The 27,103-nt window shown below is 42.7% G+C and overlaps 2 protein-coding genes and 1 long non-coding RNA gene across 9 annotated transcripts in view; 1 reads left to right on the top strand and 2 right to left on the bottom strand.

Moving 5' to 3' along the window:
* Positions 1-5,370: 5,370 nt before the first annotated feature.
* Positions 5,371-6,468, bottom strand: PRR15 (proline rich 15). 2 transcript variants are annotated; one of them, XM_063409744.1, is made up of 2 exons: positions 6,335-6,468; positions 5,371-5,877 (listed from the first exon to the last, which is right to left on the bottom strand). In XM_063409744.1, exon 2 carries the CDS (start codon positions 5,866-5,868, stop codon positions 5,506-5,508), a length of 363 nt encoding a protein of 120 aa, XP_063265814.1. In that variant the 5' UTR covers positions 5,869-5,877; positions 6,335-6,468; the 3' UTR covers positions 5,371-5,505. The 2 variants fall into 2 exon arrangements, with proteins under 2 accessions (XP_063265814.1, XP_063265822.1); XM_063409752.1 differs by lacking the exon at positions 6,335-6,468 and adding an exon at positions 6,180-6,328.
* Positions 6,469-6,538: 70 nt separating this feature from the next.
* On the top strand, positions 6,539-27,036 carry LOC134557105 (uncharacterized). 6 transcript variants are annotated; one of them, XR_010081991.1, is made up of 6 exons: positions 6,539-6,675; positions 7,181-7,223; positions 7,924-8,092; positions 17,960-18,380; positions 20,374-20,482; positions 23,155-27,036. It is a non-coding gene; the product is annotated as an uncharacterized LOC134557105 (long non-coding RNA). The 6 variants fall into 6 exon arrangements; XR_010081988.1 differs by lacking the exon at positions 23,155-27,036 and adding an exon at positions 21,051-21,401; XR_010081993.1 differs by lacking the exons at positions 20,374-20,482; positions 23,155-27,036 and adding exons at positions 17,073-17,236; positions 17,327-17,448 and having other exon boundaries at positions 17,960-19,559.
* Positions 14,191-27,103, bottom strand: part of CHN2 (chimerin 2) — a 158,472-nt gene continuing 145,559 nt past the window's right edge. Inside the window, exons 11-13 of the mRNA XM_063409731.1 lie at positions 20,521-20,658; positions 19,566-19,671; positions 14,191-16,020 (exon numbers count right to left, since the gene is read on the bottom strand). Of these exons, the coding sequence (XP_063265801.1) occupies positions 15,849-16,020; positions 19,566-19,671; positions 20,521-20,658 (416 nt within the window). The 3' untranslated portion in view covers positions 14,191-15,848. The remainder of the gene's footprint in view (positions 16,021-19,565; positions 19,672-20,520; positions 20,659-27,103) is intronic.

Raw genomic sequence — 27,103 nt, forward strand, 5'->3', positions numbered from 1 at the left:
CCAGTGTAAAATGCTGTCCTTGAATATTCTGTACATCTGCCTATTCCATAAATTCTACTTCTCTAGCTGTTTTAGGGTCTAGCAAGGAGATTGTTACAGCACTGGTATAACAAGAAAAGAACACAAAAATACAGAAGTAAAAAAATATGGTTTTTTCTTCTCCTCCTCCCCTTTTTGCAGAGGTCTGAGCTACAGAATTTCTAGGAAGTACTGTTGGCAGGATTTCTCTTTGAAGTTTACACCATGCTCCTAGTCCTGAACCCAGTGATGTTAAACAGGACAGGTGAACCAATTCCGGTTTTGGGAAACTTGTCACTTGAAAGCACATGCCAAGATAAACACAACCAAGAATGCACAGACTATGAGGCTCCTTCTGTTTTCCAGGTAGTCACAGCTCCAGAATCAAGACTAAGGCTCAGTTCTGCTCCTGTTCATAGAATTCAGTGGGAAAGAGCCCAGAACCAGATCTATTTTAACTTTTCCTTTTCCCTTGGTCACTGAAGTGCTGCCCACTCTCCTGTCACTGAGAAGCTCTTGAGAGATCAGTGGATGGTTTATCTGCTCAAACATTTACAGACTGAGGATAAAACAAAGACCTGGAAAGCAAAATGAACTTAAGTCAGCAGTGGGGAAAAAAGGTGAGTCACCAAAGTTCAAGTGCACAGTACCTCTAATTTTTCACTTCAACAGGCATACAAAGGTATGGTTCTTATTTTCAGTAATGCTCCTTACCTCCTTATGTAAAAGGAACTACCACGATGAACAATAACTTTGGATGAGGGGAAAGACCTGACACATTGCAAACAGGCAGCAGGAGATTCACAGCATGCACAGGCCTGTGTCTGAGAACCAAGCTTATTTCCCACATCCCAAAACATCTGATAGTCTGGTAACTACTCCTTTGAAAAGAACCATTCTATCCCACTTTACTTGCAAGAAACAGGATGTTGAGATCTGATGAGGATTACTCACCAGGGTAGACTTTTTGTTAAAATGATGCCTTACAGCTATCACGGAAAGCCACTTGCTATCCCCAAACACATATTATCTGATGTTATATTGCTTTATCTAGATAAAATGGGCAGTAAATCAAATTCATAAGCTGCAGCTGCTAATCAATATGCTTTACTTGAGGACTACATTCAAATACTTTTTCTTAGAGCTACTTGTGAATTTCAGATGTGTCATTAAGGATAAACTACTTCACCACTTCTGGTGTCTATAAAATTGAGCAACTTTCTCTCTTTTGTTGTATTCTGAAATGAAAAATCAGAACCAACAGGTTGCCCATCTTATTTACAATAAATTAGAGATAAAGGGGAAAGGTTTGATTTTCAAAATGGTGTAATTATATGGTCTCAATTATCATTCTATAACCAACTCTCTCTTGCCCTAGCTTTTAAAAGACATCTTAAAAAACAACAGGTTTGAGTTTCTTTATTTTGTCCTACCAGACAGAATCCCAAGAGGAGCAAAATGAGCTTCCAGTTTGTGCCTGCATTTGAAACAGCTTGTCTTCTGATATCAGCTGTTTAAATGAGCCAAATTAAACATGGACTTAAAGGTCGAGCATCCAGCTGCGCTGGCCAGGCCAAGGCCAGGAGTTCTGTCCTTCAGATTTTAGCCATCATACGAGGTTATCTTGCTCAGGGACAAGACACTTGATATTTTAAATATAAAATTATCACTGGTACCATTACAGTGAAGAGAGAACTGAAAAAAAAAACAAAGCAAAAAATGCAACACCATAAAAATCTTCAAAAAACCCAAAGCAAAAGAAACCCCCATCCCCTGCCAAAATCAAAACCAAATCAAATGAAAAAAATCTACAACTCCCCCCTGCCAAAAAAAAAACCCAAAACACCTAACCCTTTAAACAGTGAAGACTCCTCTCTTCCTCCAAACAGTAAGGCCCTCTCTCCATTCTTCCAGTTCAGTTTAAGTCATACCCTGACATCTGAGGTTAGAAGTCTTGAGGCTTTCAAGGCCTTTATTCCAGCGTTTCCAATTTAGGATCATTTTCTGCAGGTGCTCCCTATAATCTTTGTTGAGATCCAGACTGACCAACCTACAATAGCAGGGAATGATTCACCAGGCAACCACTCAGAGATTTATTTTTAGTTTTGGCAAGAGTAGGAATAAGCAAGCATATACTTTGCAAGTTTATTTGGAAAGTTCCCTCTATTTGCTAAATATTTTTTTTTTCCCCAAACCAGCAATCTGTAGTATCTGAGATAATATTAAGAAAATTGCACTAAAACTGACATAGCTGAGGTTCACCTCATCTGCTTATTTCCATTTATTTTGTCAAAATGTCACTATTTACTTCTAAAAATATACAGCGAGTGCTTTCTCAGTCACCCTATTTCCTCAACTGACTTCCTGATCCATGATCTTTATAAAGAAGATGAGAAAAATACCTATAACAAGAGTGCAAACTGCCTTTTAATAATCCAATTACCAGAAATGCACCATTGTTATAACAGAGTAAGTATTATCCAATACATAAGAAACGATTTCCACTTCAAGGGTTAAAACCAGTAAATTCAGGTGCTCCAAAAAATGACAGGGTTTTTTTTCTGTATCAGCTTAATTAATTTACATGTGTACAGATTACTTAGGCTTTATTTGGTGCTCTAGATGAGAAACAAGAGGCCTTCTCCCTGCTCCTGGTGAGCACTAAGGTGCAGGTATTGCTGTAAGCACAGGGAAAGTGAGATGAGGCAGCCAGCCCGTTTTCTCATGGATCTAGTTTTTCAGTGGCTGCTATCGTATTCATTGAAGCAAGGATTTGACTGAGCAGGAAGATAGAGTTACGTCTCCTTCCCACAGCTCAAGGTCAGCATAAAGATGGAGGAGCACTGTGAGGTATTTTAAGTGCAGTTATTGACTTTGTATTCTGACCAGATTTCCAGGATGAAAGTATCCTATGCAAGGATTAGGACATGGCTAATACTTAGTCACATATTAGCCAGTATTGATATTGAATCTTAGCAGCAGCCATCTGAACAGCACACCAGACTTCTCAATAAAACCCAATTGGGACATTTCTTGTGCCTAGGTAAAGACTTGCAACTAACAAACCTGAGGCATTTCCAAAGAGCAAACAGGTTCACAGTAGAACAAGGCAGCTCTGAGGTACAGAAGAGAGGAGGAAACTGTATTTTCACAACAGTTTAAGGATTAAAAATGCAGACAAGCATCTACATGAGATACATAAAACAGTAGTCTGTATTCATTCTCCAGCCTCTGGCTAGTTCTGGGGATCTGACCCTCACAGAACTCACACCAAATCAGATGCAGCAGTTAAGAAATGCATCAGTGCAATTTCTGCTTACTCGTTCTTCCATTTTGGGCACACACACATACAAAAATGTTTCTTTGGACCTTAGAATACACAAACACAGGCAGACTATTTTTGCCTGTAATAAACATGAACAGCTTGCCCTCCAAAGATAGTATAACATCCTTAGCAGCAAAGCCACCCCTTTCTGCCTCCTTCCCCCCACTGCCATCCTGGGTTAACTCTAGCTGGAATATGGTTCTTCTTCATCCATGTCTCTGTTTCCAGCTTTTAAACTCTCCCCCTTCTCTCTCACCCCCCCTTTTCCAAGACTAGGTTTGCTCTGATTGCTTCTTCTCAAGAGAAGGATTTCAGATGTCCCTTGACTGAAGAGGCCTCCCACAAGAAAACAAAAAACACCTCTGAGGAGAAAGTTTAAAGAGCTCCCCTCAGCCCATCCCAGATCTTTGCTTGGTCAGCATGGAGACAGCAACATTAAAAGGCAGTCCAAATCCAGTATCTTGTAGTTTTACTACATGAAGTTTAAAAAGCATGTATCTACACACTGGGTGGAAAAAAAAATAAAAAAGCTTTCATGGAAGTAGATTTGGTGCTACAGTCCCTTTGTCCTTGGGTTCCAGAGTCTGAAGGAGTGAATGACCAGTGAGCACCTCAGCAGCTACGTTGTCTGAGTTTATTGCACAGGAGCTTTCAAGGTTCATTACATATTATTGTGCACATTGAACCACGGGGCACTTGTCCAGCATCTAGTGCAACATTTCAGTGATTGCCAGTGGCTGGTTTAATCTATATTTTCAACTGGAACTAGTTCTTATTTCCTTTCCAATCACTTTTCATTTTTAATTGACCTCAAATTATTAGTTACAACCAAACAAAATCATAACTGCATAATACTTGACTGTTAGGAAATAATTTTCAGTGCCTGCCACTATGCAGTATCTCATATTCAGAAAGTTTAAAACCAATTTAACAATATAAAGTATATTGCAAATGCATTTAAAATAAATAAGTCACTTGTTGCTACATTACCTACTATCAAGAAATGTGTAATTGCCAAGTATTTTTAGCTGATTTTGCTCTGTAAGGCACAACACCAGTATAAATCTGGTTTATATTTATTTTTCCAAAAATCCAAGAGCTCTTAGAGGGAGCAGATAACTACTTGAGTGAAAGGACATTATGTCACCATCAGAAGAAATCCTGGGACACTTAACCTTGCTACAAAAGCCTCAGACGTGGTAAACAGTACACGCTTCCAGTGGTGCCCAAGCCTAATTCCACATTAGAACTGTAACCCTGCTTGTGAGCTCCAGGGCTGGAATCATCTCCCAGAATAATCTCTACATCTCATCACACAATTTCTTCATTATGCCAGTTATCACCCATCATGCAAACACCACGTACATTACACCCTGGGTAAATATTGTGAATTGCTAGACAACGTGGGCCTCCCTCTGTAACAGAACCATGAGGGACCAGTCTCTGAAACACCTGCTTAGCATTACACAGCAAGAAGAGGGAGAATACCAACATGGTCCTGCCTTTTCCATTTGTAAATGCGATGTGATGTGGGGCGTGGGTGAAGGCAAGAGCCTGCCCCCTCACAATACCTCTCTTTGGACCCCCGTGGGGGATGGAGGCTGTGTTGGTGGCTAACGCACCAACAGGACAGGCGCACTTTCGGCACCACCGGAGGTCCTCAGCCCTGAAATTAGATAAGAGCACTTTGTTCCCCCCTTGCTTCGATAAGACAGCTCGTGAGACGAAAGCAGCAAAGCGCCTCCTCGGCTTGAGAGCCAGAAGGAGCCAGGTCACAGGCCTCAGAGTCAGCACGCTGGCTCCTGGCAAGGGCTGTGGGAAGGCTCCGATAGCCCACCATGGGCCTTGGGATAGCACCTTTGAGTCTGCTCACCACAGTACAGGGAGTGGGGTGTTTATTTGTGGTTTTTTAAAAGACAATCACACCGTCCCGTCATCAGGGGTTTGGTACTGGCGGTGTTGAGGTAACACAGCGCGCGATTCCCTCGCCTGGCAGCGGCGCCGGGCTCCCCGCAGTGTCCGTCAGGGTTTGGGAGGCGGCCGCCCACATGTCACCCACGGGTCCCAGCCCGGCTGTGGGGCACTCACTGACTCGGGCTGCCTGCCCCGCCAGTTCTCCGGCCATCCAGCCAGCGGCAGCTCCTCGGCAAGGTCCTGCCGGGCTACTCGGCCCCTTGCGCGGCGTGGCCCGGGGCGCCGCCGCCGTCGAAGACCTCGGGGCTGTCGGCCAGCAGCGAGGTGCGCACCTTCCGCCGCTCCTTGAAGCGGCCCGAGTGGGACACCCGCAGGCTCCGCCGGTTGCCGACTGCGGTTCCCGCGGCGTCGCCGCTGACGAAGGGAAGGGGCTGCTCCTCCCGGCCGTCGGGGCTGGGGGTGTCGGCGGGGGTCTCGCTGGCGACGGGATGCGGCGGGGCTACCGCCGCTTCCTTGTGCTTCTTCTTGCTCGTCAGCGATTTCCACCAGGGCCCCGCCGAGCCTTTCACGCCGGCCCGAGGAGCGGCGGTGGCCGCGGCGCTGTCCGCCATCTCGGGCTCCTGCGGGACGAAAGAGGGCGAGGGCGGGTTGGCAGCCGGGTACGCCGCCTCCCCACACTCAGTCGGCGCCAGGACCCCTCGTCCCCAGCACCGGGGCACGGGCAGCGCTGCCGGGGCGGTGTGCCCGGCCGGGCCGCGCTCGGGGGGAGCGTCCTGCGCCCCGCGGAGCGGCTCGGAAGCGCCGCCCGCCTCCGTGCGCGGCTCGCACAGCCTCAGGTGAGTGACGGCCCGGAGCCCGGCCGCGGGACCCGCTCCCTGCACCCGCCGCTCCCATACCCAGAAGCAGACCTCAGGTTCGGTACCTTGCGGCTGCTGCCTCCCCGCGGGACGAGCCCGGCAGCCCGGCGCGTCCTGGGGCTGCTGCGATGGGGCTCCTTTCGCTGCCCCCCCTCCCTCCTTCCCTCCTCTCCCCGCCCCGCCGGCTCCCTGCGCAACAGGTACGGCAGGCGACACTGACCTGCGGCCCGGCGCTGCGGGAGCGCTCTCCTGCCCGCGGGGCAGCGCGGCCGCCGCTCGGCCCTGCGGTCCCGGGCCCTGCGGTCCCGGGCGCGGCGGGCACGGGGTGCGGGGCGCTGTGCGGGGCGGTGCGGAGCGCAGCGGCGGCAGGTGCCGGCCGGCCCCGCGGCTCGTCCCCGTGGGCGGAGCGGAGGCCCGGCCGGCCCCGGCGCCGGGCGGTTCCCGCTCACCTGCCCGGCTCCTGCGCGGGACTGCAGGGAGGAGGGTGGGTGTCCCCTGCAGGGAGACCCGGCGGTGGAGAGACAGGGGGAAGAGGAGGAGGAGCAGGGAGCCTCAGCGCAGGTGAGGCAGCGCCGTGAAATCCGGGGCTGCCGGGATGGATGCGGTATTGCCAGCGTGCACGGCTGAAACAAAATATCACTGCTTTTTGTTTGTGCACGTGATGGATGTGCGTGGGTGGGTGTTTTGTAGCCTTGAAGAAAATAGAATTGCGGTTAACTGCCCTTCTTTAAAAAACGAGTGGCGCTGTAGGTCACACGGTGTAGTCTGATGCTTGCATTCAAATTGACTTACTATTGGGACTTTGACTTTCTGTGTGGTGATGGATATATGGCCATACAAGCGACTTTGTGTTTTTTTATTCACCAAGAAAGGAGAGAAAAGATTTGCTTGTGCCACACCATATGTTAAAAGTGATGATTTGTTCTTTGAAGAACTATGCCATGTAATATGCATTTGATTCCTAATGCCCTACCCATCAATTACACAGTCAGCCACTCAAGGATGCCTATGATGGTACCAAAGAGTGTGTAAAAGCATCACATTTCAGCCTCATCTTCTTTTGCAGATCAACTTCTGCTATTTGCAGCTTCCCTGAATAGCCCATAAAGGTAAGAGGTATGGAAATTGGTGAATGCAGGTTACTGAGGGAGAGGAGCCTGGGGCGTGCACTGATGTTACTCTGTAGATTGCCCTCTTCTAAGGCAAAGGCTTTTGGATAGAGAAGCATACACGCTTGAAAGTACTCCAAACTGTCTATCACACTAAATAAAATCAACAGAAAAGAAAAAAATCTATGGAATAAACCGCTAACTTCCAGTGATAAAAGATGGCCTTTACATTCCCTCCTAACAAGTAAGCAACTAACATTTTCCAAGACACAAAGCACCAGGGCATCAGGCTCTCTTGGGCCAAGGGCAGCAGCAGACCACAGGGTCAAGTTTTTCCTTGAGACTATGACCTAGTGCTTTTCTACTCACTTTTATCTGTACAGAAAGAGAACACCAGCATCTCTGCCCATCTTGTGTCCCAGGGAACTGCCTGGGAAAAAAGAAATTTAAGTAGAAATAAAGGTGGTTTTTATTTTTAAATGCTCTTTTCCAAAATAACATTACTGGTCATCTTTTATAACTTTCACTCTGTTAATAGGCTCATACAAAAGATTTGGTATTTATTTTATTTTGATTCCTATACAACTGACCTCTTAGCTCAAAAAGTGCCAAACTTTTATCAAATCAGTGTGGGTCTTTTGCCAGTTAAACGCATTTCAAAGAGTCCTAGAATGAGAGATTTTTTTTTCCTTTTTGACAGTGTACTGAGAGCAGTCTTCTAAAAAGAGAGAGGCAGGTTGGAAAGCTTTGTAAGAGACGTGGGAGTGGGAGGATGCTGCCTGCATGAGTCTGTGGTGGTGCAGGAGGAGGGCAAAACCTGCTCTGCTTTTGAAAGTCACAACATGCTGTTCCACAAGATTGTCACTAAGGTTAGTGTTTATACAAAAACAACTCTGACAGTGAAAATGTACTCTCCCTTTCTTGCTGCAACAGTACTTGTTGACTCTTTCAGTATACATATATTTACAGTGTTTATTTAAACAGAAAAGTAAACAACATATTAGCTATTTCAATGCATGGAAGTTGGGTAGCACATTCATTTAATAAGACTGCTGCAGTTAAATTTTGTCCTGTCTTTGCAGGAAACTGGGATAACAAGCAGTGGGGTTTTATAGTCCCAGCTAGGGTGTCTGTGCAGGATTCTAGCACACGCCACAGTACACTGCAAAATAAAATGGTAGGGCCTTTTTTTACATTGTAGCATGCTCCTTTTGTGTACAGTTGGGCCATAATTTTCTTCATAATTCTGCAGGCTCTCCAAAATTCAGAAATGTCCAGATATTTTCAAGACTTAGATTCTCCAAGATTGATTTTAATGTCAGTCCTTAAAGTAATCTTATTTACAACCCCTAACTGTTATTACAGTGAACGAAAAAAAAAATAGTGCTTCTTGCAGTTCCTGCTGTCCTTTTCCCAAAAATGGTTTTTGCTGACTCTGCTGTGCTCAAGTTGAAACTGGGCTCTGGAAAACTTGGATTGCCAAACCACACCCTTACCTAATTTTGTTGAGGGGACCCATCTCTACTGGCAGGACACGAGAGGCCACGGCAGACATCAGCCTTCCCAGCACCATGGAACCCTTTGGCTTCCAAAGCTCGGATATTAAATGCAGTTACAATTCTACCAAGGGGACCCCCAAAAGCAAAACATGCACTGGTGAATATTGCTAGGAGAGCTCTCATTTACCCTGAAACCCCAGACAATCAAGCAAATACACTGGATGTTTGAAACTTGTGTTTCTCAAATGCTAACGTTAAGGCCAAGGATGTGTTTGCACCAATTGAAAAGAGTGTATGGCACTGGCACCTATAGAGAGCAGAGCTCTGCTAAGGTCCATATTCCCAGCAATATTCAACATTTGTATCTTCAAGTTTCAATTAAACTGTTAACCCTGATATACAACTGAACAATTGGCTCATAGAAAAAAAAAATACAACACTGATACCTGTTGATGCAAGTTGGTCCTTCATCATTAAAACAGTTCTTGGAACTCCTGAGTCTCAGAGCCCAAATGTTATGTTAATTTAAACCAATGGACCTCTGTGTACAGGAAAGGACCACATGAACAACTGTCTCCCATCTGTGTCAAGCTGGCAATTCAGCAGAACTCAGCAGTAACTTAATTTTTTGTAGATTTAGATTTCCATGTGCAAGCAGCATCTCAAATCTTAGCTTTTACCATAATAACCAGAGGAAGGACTCCAACCATTTTAAAGGCAAGATCATTTTCCCTGTTGACACCAGGCTGCTGCTCAAGACTGGAACTGCAGCATTCATTACCAGCCTACATCTGCCCTGCCAAAAAAAAAAAAAAAATTAAAAAAAAAAAAAAAATTATCAGGGTATGGGTTTTAACCCTGCACCTGGTGAATTTTGCCTATTAGTGGCGAGTCCTTGGTATAATTTCAAATTTGGGCCTGTGTCTGTGTGTGCACTGGTCAGGCATGGTTTCAAGGCAGTGGGAGCAAAGGATTATTCCTCTTAAGCAGAATGGATGAAACTATACAAGTTTGTCCCCCTCCTCAGCTTTATTGCAATAGGTTTTGCACCCTCCAACACTTCAGTTCACAACCACTCCTCATATAACATAACATATAACTCTGGTGCATTGCACCAGAGCCTCTGGGCATGAAGCAGCAGTTTGATGGGCTGAAACACAGCCCATGCACAATTTTTGAATCAGTGCCTATAGAAAAAAAAGAATCTGAAGGGCTTGACACCGTGGGCCCCTGAGAGGACCTCAGTTAAGTGCAATGTAATATGGATAGGGCATGATTGCCTTGACTCCATTTTATTGACTGACACAGATGTAGTGTTAAGTTTTCTGATTTCACCTCTAACACTAGGGCAGACAATATCCTTATTTACATGGGCCCTAAGGTAGCTCTGTGAAGGGAACTAGTCCTGTAGTGGAATGCAAGGTGTTAGCTTAGTGTTGGTGCTCATTCTCATTCAAAGAGAAGTTCAGCTGCATGAATAAATCTGTCTCAGAACCCAAAAGATTCTGAAACTTTACCTAAAACACTCATAACTACAAGGCAGGCCCAAAATTTCATCCAAACAGACTATAAACACAGCTCCTCAAATTTTCAGTTCCCAGCCAGCCTCCAACACCAGCCCTATTACATTTGTATGTCCAGCAGCAAACTCAGGCTGATTCTTAGAATCCCAAACTTAAAACTTGTCTTATCTTTCACCCTTATAGTTTTATCTGAAGATAAAACTAAGGTCATATTCCTTCAGCAGATCAGAAAAATATGGATATATATGGTGACTATTGACATCAGTAACTTTCATAACTCTGAAGGCCTTGCAAAAAAGTCTGTTCATCCAATATCCCTTTTCTTAACCAGAGAATCCACACATTGTGTGGAAAGACAGAGCTGATCATTAGTGATACCAACATGCTGCAGTTTTCGCAACTTTGGGAATCACTCAGTCTTTTAGATTTCCAAGGTCTGTCACTAATTCCTGCTTTTTTGTAACTGTGACAGTCATGTCTGAAACAACAAAAACTCCACCATGAACAACAGCCCCTTATTGACATCATCCCTATTCCTAATACCGAAGGCTGTGCATCTTGCAGTGACAATACTGGTTCCTTAATATTTGGATTACTAACCTCACCCTAACTGTTACCCATGGATGTTATGGATACCTATGGAGCCCAGTCTCCTGAAGTTCTTGGGCAGCAGCATGTGGTAATTAATATGGATTTTTATGCACATTGATCATCATATGTGCCCTACAGTAGAACTGTAGAATTAAGGTGTCTTCAAATATGGCTGGCAGCAATTTATGCTCTTCAAGATCTGCAGTTCCAAACCCTACATCTAACCCTACTCCTCATTCTAACATTCCTTTTAGCAGTAAAAGATGGCTAATACTTACAAGAAAGGAGAGAATATTTTGATTGGCACTTCGTCAGACCCGGCATTGAAAGCAGCTTCCAGTGGCAACCTCGGTTTGTGCCATGCCCAAATCTGCTGCAAACTGAACCCTGACAGTTTCTCTGCTTATCAGCAGCTGTTCATTTCTACTGTAGCTTACAAAGCACTTGCTCCATCTGACACAAACTTTCTTCCTAACTGCAGTCCTTAAAACATCCTGCAATAATCCATGTCCTTCAGGCTTTGAACACCCAGTCCTGGCATTGCCTGTAGCATCAGCATAGTTATATGGATATATTCAGAACAACTTGCCTTTGGAGAAAAATAATGTAAAGTATGGTTCCCAAATAAGATCCACTGATGCCCTGAACCTGCAGGTCTTAGAGCATTCAGCAATAATCTTACTTCCCTAAGGTTCCGATTTCTGAATCTTAACAGTTTTCTTTAATCAACGAATTAATCTCTACAGCTAAAGAACATAAAGAGTATTGATGCTCTCACCCTTATCTTTATTAGCCCTATAGTCTCTTCATTCCCTTTGGAAGACTGTACAGATAGCAATGTAATTCTGCTTTGAAGATCCAGTTAGATGGCATTCTTCTTGCCTGTTTGGGAACTACCTCCCTAGTCAAAGAGTTTTTGTGCTTTCAGTCCCTGGTTGTGGGTAGGGGGTTTATTGGCACTGCAATATTTTTCCTCTCTTTCCTGCAGAACTTCACTCTGTACTTGTGATAAAGTACAGAGATAAGAAGATGATCATACAGGCTCCTGCAGAGAGGTTGCAGAGAAGTTGGACTAGATAGCCTTTAAAGGTCCCTTCCAACCCAAACTATTCTGTGATTTTGTGATTATGTGATTCAATCCAGCTATTTATTGCTCCAGGTATTCCCACCTCCAAGATCTTACTAAGCCCAGAGTTTAGCACAATACCCCACCTGCAATCCCTTCTCCCTCCCATATACTGCATTTCCCAGTAATACACAGCCCAGGTCTGTCAAAAACCTTGTTCCAGAAGAGACCCTGAACCTGATGCATTCCTTCCCTGACTCTTAGGCTAAGTGTCCCTGCAGCACTGTCTCTGTCAATGAGACTCAAATGTTGTGTGAGCTTTGAGAACTTTATGTGTGGGGAAAAATGCAGTCTTATCTCCTCTTTAGAAATAAAATGAATGTGGTTCTAATTCACCCACCTTTGTGCTCTGTTAGACCTGTTTTGTAGCTTAAATTGACCTCAGGTTGCAAAGCAGAGAGTTGAGAACAAAGCTCTGTCTTCTTTGTACTTTGTAACTTCATGTTAAAAAAAGCTTTTGTTACTATGCACTTTGTTTCTCTTTCTTCCCCCTCCCCCCCACAAACTCTTCTGCTTCCTCAGTAACTTCTACATCCTTTGTCCAATTCCCGTAGTATTTGACAGCAGGAGAGAAATAAGTAAGTTTCTCAGCAACTGGTGTGGAAGAGCCCCGAATTGGCGTCTCATTTGAGGAAATCCTTTGGCAGTTCCCTGTCCGGTGCCCTCTCAGGGTGTGTGTGCTTTGGAGTCAGACACAGAGCACACTGCCTTGTCTCCAGTGTGGTGGTGCCAGAAAACAATTCCTTCCCTCAGTTCCCTGGTGGGTTCCAAATATTTAAACCTGACAGCAGTGAGTCTCACAAAGATGAGTATATAGAAGAGATTTCAGCTGTTCCACGGCACTCTGAAAAGCTACCACCTTACAAACCATTAACATAACTTTGATGTAATGTTTCACTGATCGTGGCTAAGACACTTCTGCTTTCTGGAGGGCAAGTTGTCTCAGCCCAGTTGCTGTGAGGGTTGCTGTGTGTGGCACCCAGAACATGGGGATAGTTGAATGGCAGACGGGAATCGGGAGTGGGTGGCTGCAGGAGGGGACTTGCTGCTTCACCAAAAGCTTTCTCCAACAGCTGGAGGGGAAGAAGGTTTCTGCTGAACACCTGGCTGCAGGCAGGATTCGTTGCAGTCAGACACTGGTGTCTCACCTGCTCCCAGAGGTGCAGAACTTCTACTCAAGATGAAATGACTTAGCAGGGAAGTTACATGGGCTCACACACAGCCTCCTGGAGCATCTTTCAAAGGACTCTTGCTACTCACTGCTAGTGCCTCATGTGAGACAAGTCATCATGCTCTTGCCGAGTGCTTTGAGACAAAGGGATGGATTTGGTTTAATCCAGTCAGACCCATTTTTTCCCCTATGTACTGGATTATAGGTTTCCATTAAAGGCAAACATGATTTTTCTACTGCAGTCGGTTTTGCAGAGGGAAGTCTGCTGCCTTTTTACTTCCTCAAATGGTGAAACTGAAATGGTCTGGCCTCAGCCGTGCAGCTCAACCCCAGGTGCAGCAGTGATGGCCACAGCAAGTCCGACAGCAGAGATGAAGCAGGCACAGCACAAGGTGGCACTAATGAGGTGTGGAGGGGACAGGGTCCTTTCACCTCCGTGCTCAGTATGCCCCGAGGATGCTGGACGTCGGCTGATGGGTTAGCCAAGTGAAACGTGGACACTTCAGTAGGTATTTGTGTTTTAAGAGGCAGAATCATACTCATCCCTCTGTCCAACAGATTAGAGACTTCTGCTCTCCAGACACAAAGCATGGATGCTTCTAGGCACACTGCCTTGTACTGTCATCAAATCCTTAAGATGGGACATGTGCTGGAGATTCCAGACAGTGAGACAGGCTAAAGCTTCCTGTGTGCTACCACAAAAAAAACAACTCATAACAGAACTTACCAGAAAAAAAAACCCCACATAATTAGTCAAATGTCTGTGTTCAAGACTGTGGAAAAATACTCTGATGTTATTGATTCTCAGATATTGATTAGATAGATGCTGGGATTCATAGTTTGCTTGAAGTTTTGTACAGAGGTGGTTCAGGGTGGTCCCTGAAAATAAATGCTTGGCTGTGGTAGTATGGACAACTGAGTGCCAATCTGAAACCATGACATGCAGTGAAACTGATGTAAATTTTTGAGCAGGAAAGTTTCCAGCAATGTCAGAATGGTAATTAGCGATTGATTTTTGTTTGGCAGCTTGCCGTGTAGTCAGTGACAGACACCAAAAATCTTTTAACACATTTAATGGGATTTCTCCTTCCATTTACACTATCATAAATTACAAAGCATATTTCACTTCACAAAATAAAACCATTTCCAGATCATTTTTATGACAGTATTAAGTAGTACATAACCTACAACAAATAGTCCTGTACAAGGCAGGAGTATCTATGGAAATATTGGGAACTCAGACTATTTAGCACTTGCTCTGCAATCTGGGTTAATCTATCTAGCCCTTAGTTGTTTTCTCTAGAAGACGACAAATTTACAGTCATACCCTCTACCTCTCTTCATTATCATAGTTACACATAGTTTTCAATTTGAATAGAAACATGTGCTCCCTGAAATAACTCAGGAAACTGCATTACTGAATAACCAAGCATATGATACAAATGATCAAGATGAGGGAGTATTAGAATTTTTTTTTGTACTGAAAATTGAGTTTGGTAGTAAAGTACGTTGATTTTCTATGCTTGCAGAAACATCTCATGCTGAGAAACAGTTTTAACATTAGGAATAAGTTGCAGTTAGACTACGAACTCTGTAGGTCAGTGTTTGTGAGGGGAAAAAATTAAAATTTGGTAATAATTAAATTTAACAGCTCCCACATATCCTACACATTCTTTCTTTTTTTTTTTTTTTCTTTTAAACAAACCATCAGGAAACACATTCAAGATAAATACCTACAATTTTAGCTGATTTACTGTACATTTATAAATAGAGAAACATGACAAAACATAACTCAATTTTTACAGAAAAACCAAATCCTTCATCATTCACCCAAAAAAGTGCTGACTTTCAACAAGGCCAGAAAATATCCAGTGTCCCAGCATCACGTAACTATATTACTGGCATGTGAAAATTGATACTACCACCAGGACTTCTAAAAAATTCTCAAGACCATATTTTACATGGGAGAAAAAAAAAGAGGAAGTTCTATATGTTTTGGGAAATAGCAAATGGCTAGAAGTGTACAGTCCTAGGATGCTAGTGCCTAAATGCAAAGAAACCTAAGGAAAGTTGAAATATGCACAAGAAAGGTATTCTCCTTTAAAACACTTGCAATGGAAGAGGTATGTCAGGATAATACTGCATTAGTGGCAATTGTTTTCAATATATCATAGCAAAAATGCAGGAAAGAATTACGTGAAAATAATCAATGCACCGCATTGATTTATAGTTTGCTAAAATAAAATGCCATTCTTTCAGCTAGGTAAAGTAAAAATATCTTTATAATATAGGTTCTGTTTCACAATTGACATATATAATTATGTCTCATGAAGAAGGAAATGTATAGGTGTATACAAGTAACACTGATTAAGTACCTTTTTGCTTCTCTAGCCATATTAAAATACGTTTCGCGTTTCTTAATAAGTTAACAATAAAATTGTTTGAAACTTCTCAAAACAAATATACATCTGAGGCAAGGCAAAAGATACAAGGTAAGAGGATTTTTTCTGACCTTCTTTTTCCCTTCTACAAAGAGGCATATGTCTATAAGACATAGGCTTTCCCTAAACATTTTGGCATCCATCTGCAACTTTGCAGAAATTGAAGTGCAGTCAAGGAACTCTTCCTTTCTGTTTAAAAAAAATTAAAGAAATGTTGTTTTTCCTTCAGACTAATTATCTTGAAACAAATGGCTTTGAAGATATGCCTCTCTGACTAGAAGAGAACATCTTCATTTTCTATTAAAATCTGCACAATTAACTTCTGGTACCGCATGTCATTCAGTGTAGCAAGGGTACTGTCCTCTGGAGGTCTCATTAAAGTAGGTCCAAACACTATTCCTAGGTTTTCAGCATTCATAAAGTTATCCTTTTCATGCAAGGTAACCCTAAAAAAAAAAAAAAAAAAAAAAAGCAAGTAATTATTCCTTACTTCCCAGAAAAGAGTATCTGCATCTTTGTCTGTAGTCTTGCTTCACATCAAGCATTGGTACATAGACATTTTTCAGTAACAATTTTTGCTTTATCCCAGTATGACAACTGTTTCCAAAACAAATACAATGCAGCTATGGTGGGACTGTTGATTTTTAGTGCCTTTAAATGCCTCTCATGGGCGTTTTCAGTGAATTTTCCAAGTGAATATTGTTAGAGTATAAGAATTAGTGGCAATTGCTTTTTTAAAAGCATAATCATGATTTAAATGATGATGTATGGAACAGTCCTCTGCGCTACAGTAACTGCAGCTCTCTGGCAGGTTGTGCTTGTTGTGTATCACACAGGGGGTGTGGGTGTGCTCCACAAATACAGGCACAGATTTTCCTTAGACTGCTGACACTCCCAGACACGATTCCAGCCTGCAGGAACCCACCCCTTCACAGGGATGTTCTGCCTTGCTGGCTGCCTCAGGCCAACCAGGAGCCGAGTGATTCCAACTGCTTGCTACACTTTGGGAGTGGGCTGAATTCTGCACCAGCCTGGAGAGGTGGCTTGCTTAAATCACGCTGCTATAAATGCCATCTATATTTGACAGAGAACAGAGGAACTTCAGGGAAGAGCCCAGACTGTTTTGTTTGCTGACACAGGTCATATAATGTAAATACAAGAGTAGATGGACTGGCTTGTGGGTGGCCAAAGAAAGGCCACCAAGGATTGGTCAAGCTGCAGAGAAATCAGCCCTGACAGGAAAATCAGCCAGGCCTGCTGGAAAATGCAAGGTGTTCTCAAGGTTTCCTTCCAGGTAACAGTGCTGGATCACATCAGTGTTGTCCTATTTGAGTGGCATGTTGGGTTCAGTCCTGAGAGTGCTCCTTGCACTGCAGTGTGGGACAGCCCCACAGCCTTGATCCATCACAGTCCTTGATCAGTCATGGACCAGACATTTCCTGGCAGAAGCACAGCCTGGATAACGTTCCACATCTCCTTCATACAACTACTCTGCCAGGGTGAAGCACATCTGGTTTTGGAGACAGCTCTCCTAGCAACAGCTGAGGCCTTCCCTAGCCACGGCAATTCCCAGCTGGGCATCGTGAGTGGATTCACTCGTGCCATCAGGGGAGCACCAAGGGGCTGAAACCAGAAGTACTCTGGTCTTGCCTTGTTTGCAAGGTACTCAAGTGACTTGGTTTTGTTTCTACTGTCATTTCTCTGCAAAGAATGGCTCTGTCATAGAAAAATGCTGTTCCTCTTTGCTTTCAGGGCAGAAATCAAGTGGTGTCCCTACTCACGGATACATCCTCTCTCCTGGCACATATGTTAGCTGTGCTTTGCAAGAAGCAAAGACAAACCCAGGCTGTGAAGCTGAAGCCAGCTCTGTGCAAGTATATGTTTGACACTGCTTTCCCTCCATGCATGCATGCAGCACAGGTGTTCAACAGCCACACAGATCTTACTAGCACTTTTGTTCAGGAGCATAAGGCTTGCTGAACTGCTGGGGTGAACACAGAGAAGATTCAGAGCTTGACTGCAATCTCAGTATGAATGGAGTTGTATGTATTTCATCAGGGGGTACTGCTCATGCTATTGCATTTCCTTCAATTTTGAGCAAAAAGTTGTCAGAAAGGTAATTAATTGACTGACAAACTCATTTTTTGTTGCTGATCTTGTCCTCTGTGGATTTTCCTGTGTTTTTAACAACAACTCTGGATTTTCTTTTCAACTGAGAAACAGCAGTGGTGTAGAGGTTGTGACCCTGCAGTCCTTACATAGACTCCCTTATACTGGTGCATGTTTTATCCATGCAGGAAGAGTCCTAGGGGGTTGAAGTTGGAACTCTGAGTTTAATCTACAGAACAGTATAGTCTGAACCTTAATGATTCTTTCCTCTTTCAGATCTCTCCAACAGATTCTCCATGGGAACTGATGTGCACCTGATTTCGATGCAGACACCAAAAGCTACAATTTGGGAATGGAGAGCAAACTCATTGCATCATGTGAAGATATTTGAGAGAGGAAGCCTAGTCAGCACTTTGGACTCTTTTTGCCTCATCAGTAGTTGAGCTCAGCAGCTGAACCAAAGCCTGGACTGCAGTTCATGAGAAGCAGGAAGGCCAGTCCATACATGTCTATTAATAATTTGCTGCCAGGACATGAAAATACTGATTCTGTGTGCAGGTCACTTTTCTACAGCCTCCACAGGCCTTCTTAAAAGCTAATGTGAGTCATCATCAGTTGTCGATGCATATGTACTGACAAGAGTGGGTATTTGCACATCCCATTTCCTGAGAGTCCAAAGAAGCTCCTGCATGCTCAGGTAATGTCCCATCAAGGGGAAAAATTACTCAATTGTAATGACCTGAGCTGATTCAAAATGAGGAGAAGTCTCTGCATAATGAGAACGTTATAGAGCATGAAATGCACTTCACAAAAGTTCTCTGATGCAGCTTTATGTGAATAGAGGTCTTTTTAGATTGGCATTAATAGTGCAGAATAGAAACCCAGAAGTACTCCACATTTACGATGGTGTTGCAAGTAGTGGGACAATGAAGAAGTGATCAATGATTTTCTGAATAAAAGGCTAGTATCTTTAGTCCTCCCTTATCCCTTTTTCTGTTGTTTCCAAGTAGCAAGGTTTAACCAGAGACAAGGAATAATTTGGGCAATATAGCCATAAATGAAGGCCTGCTTTGAGATGACAGCAACAGTCTGTATTCAGCTTCAGTTTTTGAAAACTTACAAAGAAGACCTCTTGAGGCATGTAAATATCCAAAGCAGTAGAATTAACATGGAAAAACAGATGGACTCTCTCTGGAGCAGTCCTTAATTTTTCTAGGTACCTAGCTAAAATCTTGGAAAATTTGGAGGTACACTTAAAAAATTAAATTTAGGCATTTTTGAAAATTTTGTATGCCTTATGAAGCTTTATGAAGCCCCTCACGGATGTCTTGTGTATGCCAAAAGAAGCTTTGGAAAGCAAATGAGGCAGAACATGCTTAAAACCAAGAGAGATATAACTGGGACCTGTATTACTTTTACTAGTCATATAAAAATAGGCCCTGTTTGATTCTTGGCTTACTGTGATGTGAGCAAACAACTCATGAGAGACAGCTCTTTCCTTTCAGGGTTATTGTTCAAGAAGACAAAACAGGAGGTAAGAGGAGGCAGAAGCAAAGCATGGTCAAGTGCTGCCTCACAGCAGCACATCTCTGGAGTACCCACCATTTGGTATTTTTCAGATAGTATCTGCCTCAGAGAAGCGTGACAAATGTCAATTAGCTCTTGAAAGGTTTGCAGTAATATGCCAGCAAAAGGATCTATGCTATGTAAGTGCACAGCTTATATGCACTTATACAAACAGCTTGTCTGCTTATCTGTAAGGTTATTGGTTTAGTGGCAGTGCCCTAATGGAAGCCTTATTAGGACTTTCTGTAATATTTCTCTTTCAAAGCAGAAAATTGTTAAGCTCTTCAAGAGTTGCCCTGCATGTCAATTAACTCACTTTTTGAGATGAATCATTAGGTATCTAAGTGTCTCGTAGTGAGCAGCAGGGAGTAACATCAACACTTCATGTATTGCTTCTAGTCGTTCATCAGGATTGGAGATTTCTGTAAAAACACCAAACAGGATTAATGTTAATAGGGCTTTCCATGTGTACACAGCAATAAATCAGGAAGATAACTTATTATTATGGAATCATTTACAAGCCATTGACTGTGCTTGCAGGGATAAATATTGCACTCATAAATGTGACGCTTATCAGCAACTTCTGCATCCTCAAAAAAAAAAAAAAAGTTTTAAAAATAAATCAACAAAAAAGACCACCCAGGAATTATCTCCATGGTCTGTAGCTCTGTCTACAGGTCTGTATAGGTACAGCACCTGAGCTTTGTTTAGTGCTTCATAATACTATTCTGCCCAGAACTATCCCTTTAAAATATTACAAAAGATTACTTCCATTAGCCTTCAAAACTAGATGGGAGTGTGGATATATGATTTTAGGAGACAATGCTTGAATATGCAGGTTTAGCTAGAGATTGAAACGGCATGGAATTACTTTAAGGTTTCTCAATGTATTTAAATGTGTAGGTATCAATGAGACCTATGAATACTGAGCACCAGTGCTCATTTAAAACTGTTTGGCAATCTCTCTGAAAATCTGAGAAGGATTCACACTATCTTTTATCTTTACATACAAAAAGACACTGAAACCATACTTTCTCACACTAGTCAGTTATTTTGATACCATACATTTACTTCTATTTTTTTCACCTGTATGGTATCCCATCTGATGAACAATCTGGCAAAAGCTTCACGTGAATAAAGGACATGGCAGAGAAGGAATGAAGACAGCACCCTTTTTTCCAGGCTTTTTTCCTGCCCTTTCCTTTAACATGGACAGCTTTACAGATGGGAAATGTAAGTAAAGGGTGGTACAAATGCCATGCAATACTTACTTGCTGCCTCTATGAACTTGGAATAGGTGTCATAGGTGATCACGGGAATTGGTAAGTCTCTGAAATATAGCTTCAGTGCTCCAGCAATGATGTTTATGTCTGGATAAATACTGGCAGAAATATCAGCCTTGTCACCATCTAGAAAAGAAGGAAGAAATCTGTTTAAAATCACCCTAACTTTGATGCAAGCAAGGCTAGTCTTCTAAGTCAGATTTATTTTGTGCAACCTGACAAGAAAATCAACCTGAAAGTGTTTGGAAGGCTTAAATGAGAATATATTGCTACCAGCTTTACAGTATATCAATGAGGAATGGTAGTTGCCTTATGTTTTAGTAAACAATTTATTTGCTTGCATCTTTTGTAGGGGCTGGTGGTTACAGCATCCATATCTGCAGTGTACCACCCCAAACATACTGTTTTAATGTTGGATGAAAACACATGTTAATAACATATTTCTTGCATTTAGCCCATTTATTCACTGAAACTAAGGTATTAATGACTTGTTCTGACATCATATTTTCCATCTGCAGATTGGTGCATAGGAGCATGAATCATTTCTTCATCTCCACTTGGGGAAGGAGAGGCATAGAAAAATAACATAAATTTCCAATGTCCCTCAGGAGATCAGTAGGAAAAATCAAGAAACCTCCCAGTCTTGCACATCTTGTACCAACATATCTATAGTGATTAGCTGAAAGGAAAGCTGCCTTATTTTCTGATATCTTCTAATGTCTTAATATTTGACTTATTTATTTATAGCAAAGATCTGAATTTAAGTAGACATGCTATGACATTTTGCTATATAACTATTCTGAAATGTGCATTGGAAATTTTTAAATTAATGTGGCTATTTGTAATGAATGAAATGCTAAACAGATGAATTATGCATCTAAAAAGGTTTTCCTTTTTTTTGCCACAATATAACAGTTACTCAGAACTCTGTTACAGAGCACTTTTAAACATGTGAGCTTAAAGTTCACAGGTGTTGCTGGGAAGTCCTGGCTTGGGATGAGTGAAATTACAAAAAGTAGCAGCAAGGCAGGATCAGGATAGTTTTTCAAGTTCAAATGACTACTTCTGTTCTGTATTTACCTAGTACTCTCATACCCACATTTTTCTCCATATCAAGAAATTCTGCTGTCCTCCCTTCCTGGGACCTGTCTATCTTGGTGGTCTTCCAGTAGAAAGATGGTCAGGTAGGGAGTGTGGCTGTCTGGATTTAACCCCCAACTTTACCTCAGGCTTCTTGGAAATCAGCTATAACCTGTAGTCCCAATTTCCCACCCTTCAGCCAAGGACACTACGCTTCTCTCAGGGCAGGTGGTGCAGGTGAGGGGTGATGCAAGGTTCTGCCTGCTTGTACAGCAGACAGGGAGGGTCTGCTGTGTCTGCCAGGAGGTGCAGGCACAAGCTTGGGCTGTTCCCAGCGAGGTGCTGACATGTTGTAAAGCCATTGCCTTGCTTGTCTCACAGTAACAGTGCTTGTGGACATGGCCTGATACAGACAGATGAGTGGGGGTGCTTGATACACAGCATCCAAGATGCAGATAAAGGCTTTCACAGCACAGTAAAAGAGTTTATATTGATTGCAGACATTTTATACAAACCTATGGCATCAATCTTGCAGGGATACGTCCCGTCCAATGTATGCACATAATTCTCATTAAGACTTATAGCACTGCATGTTCTCATCAAGAGGAGATTATATGCTTAAGTGTTTAAAACAAACAGCCTTTCTTGATGCAGCTGAGCAGTCTGAATACATCCATCAGCATTTAATTTAATACAGCATCAATAAGCCCTAGGAGGATGTTTACACTGCCCCAATCTTTTGTTTAATCCACACATTCCAGGCATTAGTCTTGTAAAGCTTTGTGTGGAGAGCTCTATTTAATTGATGGACACTCAAAATGCTCCACTGAAAACAGACACCTCCAAGGAGCCAGCAGCTGCATCAGAACAGATACAGCAAAGCACAAGCTTACATCTATTATCCAGGTCACCAGTACACTAAATGGAAGTGTTATTTATTTAGTAGTTTTACAAAGCAGCCCAGCAAGCTTACTTAAAGGGACACTTCAGCTTGAGGTACTTCAAACTACAGTGTGCTTCAAACATACCTCTTATTTACATATGTGCTTATTGTAGGAAAAATGACAAATTCCTGAGTCAAAGGTTTTACTCTTCTCTTCAGAGACAAATACATATCCATTGGAAATGCACTGAAGTTTATTGAAAAGTGAGCCCAGCAATATGTCTGCTGTAATATACCCTGCACATTTTTGCAGCAGATCTGTAGGGCTGGGTGTGTGTATGCATATATGAATTACATGTGTTTTACATGGTACCTTCTGCATTACCACAATAATTTTTTCACTCTTCAATACAGGAACTTTTTCAGATTGTAGTTGGTATTTTCAGTATCATTGCAGCATCCATATGTTAATACAGTTTTGGGTTTTTTATATATTTTGGATTACAAACACATAGTCAATTTCAGCTTTACAAACTTAATTCTACACAAGCCCCATAATTTCTCTTTCTTTGTTAGTTTGACTCTCAATGTATTTTGTTGCATTATGTTGAGATTTGAATATCTCAAGAAAAATAAAGTTTTTATTATTTTCTTTAAAGGTTTCATCTGACCTTGGATGCCATAGAAATCATCAATAGTTCATTACAGAATGAAATAGAATAAGTATTACATTCTTAAACCCCCACCCATGCCCTCTGAATACTGAATTAGATTTTATTTAAGTTCCCTTCTCTTAAATGTTTTTTTTTTATTGCACAACATTTACCATGCTAGCATACTTCTTTTTGTTTTTTCTCAGATTTGGCATTTGACAGGTTTTCAGCTACACTGGCAAAAGAGTATGAATTAGGAGGCCTCTAAGTACTCATGTAATATTTAACAGCATAATATTTTTAGCAAGAGTATTGTACCAGCCAGTCATACAAACAAGTGGGGGGACAGAATGTGGTGGTGACAATGGCAGCTCTGTGGATAAAATGCACAATGGGTGTTCTCTGGATGCCACAACGCCACGGCTCAACAATGCTGACAGAGAGCAACTGTCAGTCTACAGCACCAACATTCACCAGATTAAATAAATCCACATTATTTCCCTCCTTCTCATTACAAAAATCACTAAAATGGAACATTGTCAATGCCTCAGAGATGCTAATGCTAATTTACAGTAGGGGTATTTACACTGCTTGGGCTTTGGAAGGCAGTTTAAATCAGATGAGGACCAACTTCACCCTTTTTTAAAACCAACTGTCACAGCTACTTTTGGCCCAAGTAATATTATGTGGGATGCTATTCTCTTCCGGAGAGGGTAACTTTTTTCTGTTCTTGCTGTAATTCTTTGGAAGCATCGAGTGACTGCCTCTTTGTCAAGGCAGAATTAGAGGGAGGGCTGGCTGCTCTTCATTGCACCCCTTCAGCTGCACATGAGATCAGCAGGAGGGGTCCCCCACGGCCAAGTCAGCTCCCATGCCTCATCCTGCTGTATCCTGCTGTCTCCTGGCCCCCGTGGCTTGATGAGGAGCTTGGAACCAGAACACTTGATGGCATTATTTGAAGGATGCATCCTGTGCTTTAAAATGGGAAGACTCCTTGCCTGTCTGTTTTCAAACCCTTTTATTAAATGCTGTATTTCTGGAGATGTAAAAGTGTCCTGGAATTTTATTCAGGTCCCTGGGGACTGACTCAGAAGTGATGGGCAGGGAGGAACCTCTGGAATGCTGAAGTTCTGCCACCTCAGGCACCTTCTTGTAAACCCTGCAACTTCCATTTATTAAACTAGCTAATGTTTTTTACCCCTGCTCTTATTAGAAGGTTGTTTCAAAGCCTTGCTTTCAGATGGTTAAAAAATGGTCCTTAAATTGTTAAATGAAATTTATTCCTGGCCGGTGTACATCCTCCAGTAGTGTGCCAAGACTATCAGTTAGATTAAAGAGTCCTCTTCTCTGGTTCATACTCCTGCTCTCAGCACCTCCACTGACTATCCATTCTCCCCCAAAAAAGTTAATTTCCTGTAATCTTAATTTTCCTATATTTTTTTTTAAAGTTAATTTCCTCTAGTGAATGTAGAAATATGAATTCTGTAAAACCCTCACTTTCTGGGCAGAAAATTAAATTTGAACAGAAAACGTCCAGGTGTGCTGAAGACAAGGCCTGTCACCTGGCACTCAGCTCCTTTCTCTCCCAGCTCTTTCACCTGGGACAGAGAACTGGGATAATCCTCATTCTTGGGACAGTTCACTCCATGCTGCTCTGGCTTCTAGTACTGGAAGAGTTAACAGGGCAACAGAAGAGCAGTGTGTTCCTACCTATGAGGCTGGGATGCAAAAGAGAGGGTGGCATCCCTGTCTCCGTAAGGATCTGACAGGGAAGCAGCCCTGAGCTCTCAGGTAGGAAGTGTCTTGCCTATTCAAATTTCTGCCAGCTGACAACCACCTTCAAGCTGCCCAGCCCACAAGTCACAACAAAAATACCTATTTTGTTTTTCTTTAAATTCTTTCCTGTAAAAACTCTCAACTCTTCCTGCTTTTCCACCCCAGTTCAGGGATAAAACATTTTCAAAACAGGACAGTGTTGAAAGTTGTCAGCTTCTTGTCTCCACAATACTCTAGTCCTCTAGCCCATAACAGAATTATGTTCTTTATTCTCATGCTTTTACTCATGCATTTTTACTCATGGCAACACTCTTTCCTTTCTTAACCCTTTCCCCTCATGAAACTGTTAAAAAAAATGAAGACACAGATTTTGGTCAATTGCTGCCCAATGGTCTTCCCCACAGCCTTTGTATACAAACTCTCTTCTTGCCTTCCCTGCTTTCATGTTTATCCTTGCTTTTTTCCCTTTGGAAATCCAATACTGCTAGTCACCTTCCTCTTCCTGTTTCTAGGTGCTGCTGCCTTTGTAAATCACACTTTCTTCCTTGCTGTGGGTCTAATCCAAGTGTATATTGCCATCAATTATGCTGGGAGTATACTTAATAAATAGGCAATAAACTGAAGTGGCTCCAGTGGTTCAAAGCTTTTGCAAAGGAACTACAGATGCAGCAGTGTTGAAGTCATGCTCAGACATAAATTTAAATCTGCTTTCTTCCAACTCTTCCCTTTACAACCTGTGCCTCTCCTTCTGGGTTCCATCCAGGTTGGTACACTTAGAGGAGAATCAACACACAGAAAAAAAGGGTTTGCCAGGCCAGATCTACCTGCAGGGAGCAGAATGGGACCTGTGGGCACTGTGAGCCTCCCAGGATCATTGCTCTTGTGGCACATCTGGACCACCATCTTACCATGACAGCAGTCATATCACTGCACATCTCTCTGGCCCAAAGAATGGCTGACCCAAGTGTGTGTATGCATATGTTCAAAACTGCAGCAGCCAACACATTTTAAAATATGTACTATTATTTAAAGGATATTTCAGGATGAAAACAGCCAGTTTGGAAATTCCTAGCTGGGCTTTCTTTGTGGGAGTGTCTGCATGACAAACTGTCTCCAAACAAAAAATGTTCAGGCACAGCAAGTGTAAGATGTGCCACTCACAGACCTTGCTGGCCTGTGTAGCCTCCCCTGAAGCCCCCACATCTCCTGTCCATGGGCCCCCAAGGCCCTAAATCCCTGCCTGAGTGCCATCATAGCTGTCTCCAGCTGCACCATGCTGGTGTGGGGCCACCCACCCTTCTGGTCACTACCCTGACCCACGAGCTGACTCTCTGGCTTGACCTGGACTCGTGCCCATGGACTTGTGATCACAGGGCTGTGTCTGACCCTGTTCCCTACCATGGCAGAGGCAATACCTGAAAAAATTAAGTAGGAAGGAAACCACTATTTATGGGAAATGAGAAAAATATTCATGCAACTTCTCAAAAGTACTTGCAGAGGTATTTTCTATTGATGGAGGCTCTACCTGTGCTCACTTACATACACACTTAAAAGTTAATCCTGCGTGCAGAGACTGTGTGAACAACCAGAGCCAACATAATCAGCTCAATCAATTCAGAAGGGCTATGAGGATGGTAATCAGGCAGTGTTTTAATTGTTTGTTTTCCAATATGCTGTACAACTGATCTCCTCAATGCCCCTCTCATCTGTTGTGCAGATGCAATCACGTGCACAGTAGTGCAGGGCTTTCTACAAGGCTACATCCAGAAGGATTTCCCAGTTGGAGTTCCTGGTCCTTAAACTCATAAATAGATTATTGTATTGTAAAGCACTGAGTCTATTAAAGACAGGACTCACAACTTTCCCCTGCTACAATCTAGGCTCACACTTGAACTAGGACCTTAGGCTGTGCTGCTAGGTTGAGCAATCATCCAGTCCCCGTCTTAAGCTTCTATACACAGATACTTCACATTTAATTATTTCTTCCAACTATGAAATATAATTTCTTCTTATGAAAAGGACTACAGATCACTTTAAACTCAGAAAAGGCAGGTTACTTTCTGTACTTCTACTTATATGTCCGTTTCATTACCGTGGTACATACATAAACCCCGAAAGATCTGAAATGTCCTGGAACTGAAAGCTTAGATTAAAACTGTACAAGATAAAAAAATAGTGT

The sequence above is a fragment of the Prinia subflava genome, chromosome 1, assembly GCF_021018805.1.
Source record: "Prinia subflava isolate CZ2003 ecotype Zambia chromosome 1, Cam_Psub_1.2, whole genome shotgun sequence".
Lineage (NCBI taxonomy): Eukaryota > Metazoa > Chordata > Aves > Passeriformes > Cisticolidae > Prinia > Prinia subflava.

Coding starts and splice junctions, on each gene's coding strand:
- PRR15 (XM_063409744.1), bottom strand. CDS start 5,868: ATGGCGGACAGCGCCGCGGCCACCGCCGCTCCTCGGGCCGGCGTGAAA.